The following is a 4,077-nucleotide window of genomic DNA, read 5'->3' on the forward strand; positions in this document are numbered from 1 at the left end:
TGCCCCACTGTGGAGCACTAACCCCTTGCTAAAAAAGCAAAAGTTCCCGTAATAAACATTTTAAAAATAATATAAAAGCTATTAATTATGTATGGTAAGTAGAGTGCTCTCTGGGAAAACGCCGTACTTGTTGGACTGAACAAGTGGTGTCGCATGGGATCATCGACCACCAAGGGAGCGCGTTCTCACTAGCCGGTTAAGTTGCCAGGGGGCTCTTATTGTACAATAGAGAGTTCGGCTGAGGATCTGGATCATTTAATACGTGCACTTTCATTTCCGAGTGTGATCATCGTATTTCGTCGAGTGCATGGCTAACATTTTTCCTTGAGACCTTTAACGTGAATCGGTGGCGGTCCGATGTCTTTCGTTGGGGCATTTAACGTAAAAAACGTGAATCGGTGGCAGTACCGAAGCTAGTCGAGAAATTCAATGTGGAGTCCATACCGTCAACTACGTCCTCAACTAAAAAATCGAATAACATCAAAAATTTGGATTTGGGCGTTGAGATAACAGGTTGAGTGCAACGCCAACTGCAACACAGCAATGCTTACTGTGCTTGTGGGCCACAGAAGCCAGCGATGCTTAATTGATTTAATCTGTTTCTTCCCTCAGCCCACAGAGAGAGAAAAATCTTCTCCCAGCTGAAAAAGTAAAACGTCATCTTAATTCTTGAACTTCATGAACAACAATTGCATGGAGCGACTGCACCTCGGCGCGTATCTGGGTCGGACACGCATCGATAGCATTGCTGCCGCATTGAACACTGAACGTGCCAGTAAGTAATTCGGCAGTACTTCGTTGTCGATGTGGCTGAAGTTTCACTTTGTGACAAACTGCTTGGTACCTTTGTAGAGCGAGACAACTGGAAGTCTCCTGTTTTCAGTGTTGCGAACTCTTCACAAGCAAGCGAGGAGGCGCACTAGGGCGTACCACTTTCCAGCAGCAACTGCAAGCAGTGCTAGCCTGTACTACGTTCGCAACCTGTCGACATCAGGCAAATAAAGGCCAAATTAGTGGGCACTTAAAGTCTAGACGCGTGAGAGCTGTTTCCCGGACTGATGAACTCACAGTATAGGAATGATCTGTCTTCCTTTCGCACCACAGATCAGACGGTGGGATCGATTTCCTTTCTACAGCGAAAAACAGAACACAGCTCGTTTGACGACAAATTTCAAATCCAGAGCCCGTCCAAAAAGAAACTGTTTTCATCCCCTTGGACTCGTCATCTCGGCGTAGCAATCACCTTCCTCGCAGCAGCGTACCTTCTACTTGTTTGTTTTCATTTCATAGAAGCTAGAAAGCTTTCGGCTCCACAAATTCGTTCCCTTGCAGACCGTCACGATGGATCATGTGATTGGGACAGTGCTGCAGACGACGGCGACGATAGGTCTAGGCAGGGAAGGGGGCAACAACTGTCAGAGGAAGGTTTATCTCTGTCGCAGCATGAGGCTCATGGAGCACACAAGGCTGAAGCATCAGGGCCTGGAGAAGTTGATGTTGTGGCGTCTACTGGAGAGGGGGCAACTGGGAACAGGTTCGCTAATTGGACACAGCAACTTGCGCAGTCTAGTGTGAAATCATGGGCAAAACGAAACCTACCGCCGGCAGTAAAGGAGCGCCTAGTGGATGTGTTCTCGCGAATGGTGAGAGCTGCAAGGTTGTGCCAATCATTGCTGCCAAAGCTAACGTGCGAACAACGCCTGCAACTGACATATCGATTGATGCGACTGATGGCATTGGATTTGGGAGCCATTTCTTTAGTGAGGGAGGACATGGAACCTGCACGGCAAAGCGTGGGGGACTCTCTCATTAGTTTGGGCCTTGAATGCCTTGGGAGTAGCGGCAGCGACGCAAAGCTTGAAGGTGTGCGCTCGTCACTTCGCCAACTGATTGGTTTAGTTGATAAACTGAAGCAGCCTCGGCATGTTCAACGCGAATGCGGCCATCTCTCATACAAAATAAAGATGGTGGCCATAATGAGTACTGCTGGCTTGATACTAAAGAATTGTTTGGTAATCCTCGATTCGCTGCTGCGACAGAGCAATATACAACAGTCAGCGATACCAGAAGCTCTGGTTGAGCAGAAGCTCAGTGTTCTGAAGGAACTTTATCGTGTACATGCTGGTCACATTGCTGTGGACAAGCATCTCATGGAGCACATCCTGAGGTGCCAGGAGGCCACGGGCGTGTATGCGCTACTTCTTAATCGCCAAGCAGTGATGCCCAAGGCTCCTTTTCCAAAATTACAGCATTTGCAGGATCAGATAAGAAGGGTGGTCAATGGCAAGGTCCGTTTTACTCCATTTGAACAGCAAAATCCGATACAGAGTGAACGTTCCAGCTACATGTTCGTGGGAAGCAGCCAATCGACAACGACTCGCCCTGAAACATTCCTTGAACACTTGGGCAGCATGGTGCTGCACAAAGGATCTGCCGAAGAGCCCGGGCGAGATTTCAACTCAGCAGCATTTTCATCCAGCGAATACATGCACGGAGGCACGCCATTCCCTTCTCCTGCAGTTCCACAGTTGTCAGCTATTGAGTTGCCTCACCAAGGCGCCGAACCAGCTGCGCAGCCTCTACCGCAACTTGAAAGCCGCCCTCTAGGCCATCAACCAGATTGGGTCCTGTTAAACACTCTTGGGAACTCACCAAGCTCTTGGTTGTTTTGGCTTGACGCAGTACACCAACCGTCGCAACGACCAGAACGCCAAATAGCTTGGGGGTCATCTTCCACAGGCAGTTCCTTCCTCCCTTTCGCTCCTCAGTCTGCTGAAGCGGGGTTTTCTGTGGGCCAGATCAAGCGGCCCGCGCCCACTGGACGCTATAGTGAACTCTTTTTGGCGTCCACTATGCAGCTGCTACAACGGACTCAAGTTGAATCATCTGCCAGGCTTCAGTCGCCAGCTGCAGGCCCTCACACAAGCGACTACAGCCTCTTCGGTCAGGGAGGTGTTCCTCCCTGGTCACCCTTTTCACTAGTGCCAGCCGCCTCTGTCGAAGAACAAGCGACTGCAGGCCGTGGCTGGGTGGACGCTCAATTGCAAGACATGCGTGACCCTAGTACGGAGGACTTGGAGGAATCGAGTGGACGCTTGGAGTTTGGTCACCAATAAGGCATTGGGATTCTACAGCGCAGCGCTACTCCTTTTGAAACATACTGATTTGAATCGACAAACTCGAGTGACAATGGCTTTTCTGTCCCGTTGCATAAGGATCTGGGGTCTCAAAGGGATCCTGCCACTTGAGCTGCAAAGCAACTCATTGAACGAGGGTCTTGTGTCAAAATCCTTCAAGTTAACAATCCAATGCTCACCTGTGCTTCATTGATTTCGCCAGTTGCGCTAAATTGTTTTCGCTTTCCGTTGTTGCTGGTGCTTGTCCAACTCACCTTGCTTCATGATTAGTCCAAGCTCACCGCTTGCAGACCCCGAAGACTCCAGCTAGCCTTTCAGTCTGTTAGTCCTGCTGCGCCGACATTGTTTATGAGCAAAGTGACTCTATGATTACTTGTTTGGGCAGTTTGAAACTCGAGTAGAACTCTCACAGTCAGGGTTCCGTCGCTCAATGCCTGCTCGATATATGAGCATCCCATGAAAAGCCTGTGCTGCCCGCCAGCCGCTGAATCATGGTTCAGGGTTGCACGCGCACCCAAGTAAGCATCGTGCCTGTGTGCTGTTTTATTGGGCCGCAATAGTGGAATTTTGAGGAATTCGGGAACGCATGAGATAAAATGCCATGAATGTCCATCTGGGCACTTCGCAGCGGCATGGAAGTGTTTTCAAAGCTTTGGACTCGGAATACAGCTTATCTCGGCTTGATAAGGGCATGTAGTATCGTAGCTTTACTCGGTCTCATCCAGGCGTGCGGTGCCGCTGGTACTGAGAACAACGCAGAACCAAGAGCTACTAAAGAGCACATGCAGCACGTAGCGAGACACAGAAAGGTCAGCATTGTATTGTTCGTTAGGAAGATGTGTTTTTGTTTCTGACGATATTCCTTCGCGCATTGATGATGGAAAATCTGGCGGTGGAAGTGGCCGGAGGAGCAATGCGCGCGTCGGGACCATTCAGCGCT

The 4,077-nt window shown here is 49.6% G+C and overlaps 1 protein-coding gene across 1 annotated transcript; it reads left to right on the top strand.

Moving 5' to 3' along the window:
• Positions 1-1,058: 1,058 nt before the first annotated feature.
• ENH_00022370 (hypothetical protein) lies at positions 1,059-3,116 on the top strand (the record flags this gene model as incomplete). The annotated part of the gene is made up of 1 exon (XM_013579599.1): positions 1,059-3,116. One exon carries the CDS (start codon positions 1,059-1,061, stop codon positions 3,114-3,116), a length of 2,058 nt encoding a protein of 685 aa, XP_013435053.1.
• Positions 3,117-4,077: the final 961 nt, after the last annotated feature.

Source organism: Eimeria necatrix, genomic scaffold (assembly GCF_000499385.1).
Source record: "Eimeria necatrix Houghton genomic scaffold, Enh_scaff1799, whole genome shotgun sequence".
Classification (NCBI taxonomy): domain Eukaryota; phylum Apicomplexa; class Conoidasida; order Eucoccidiorida; family Eimeriidae; genus Eimeria; species Eimeria necatrix.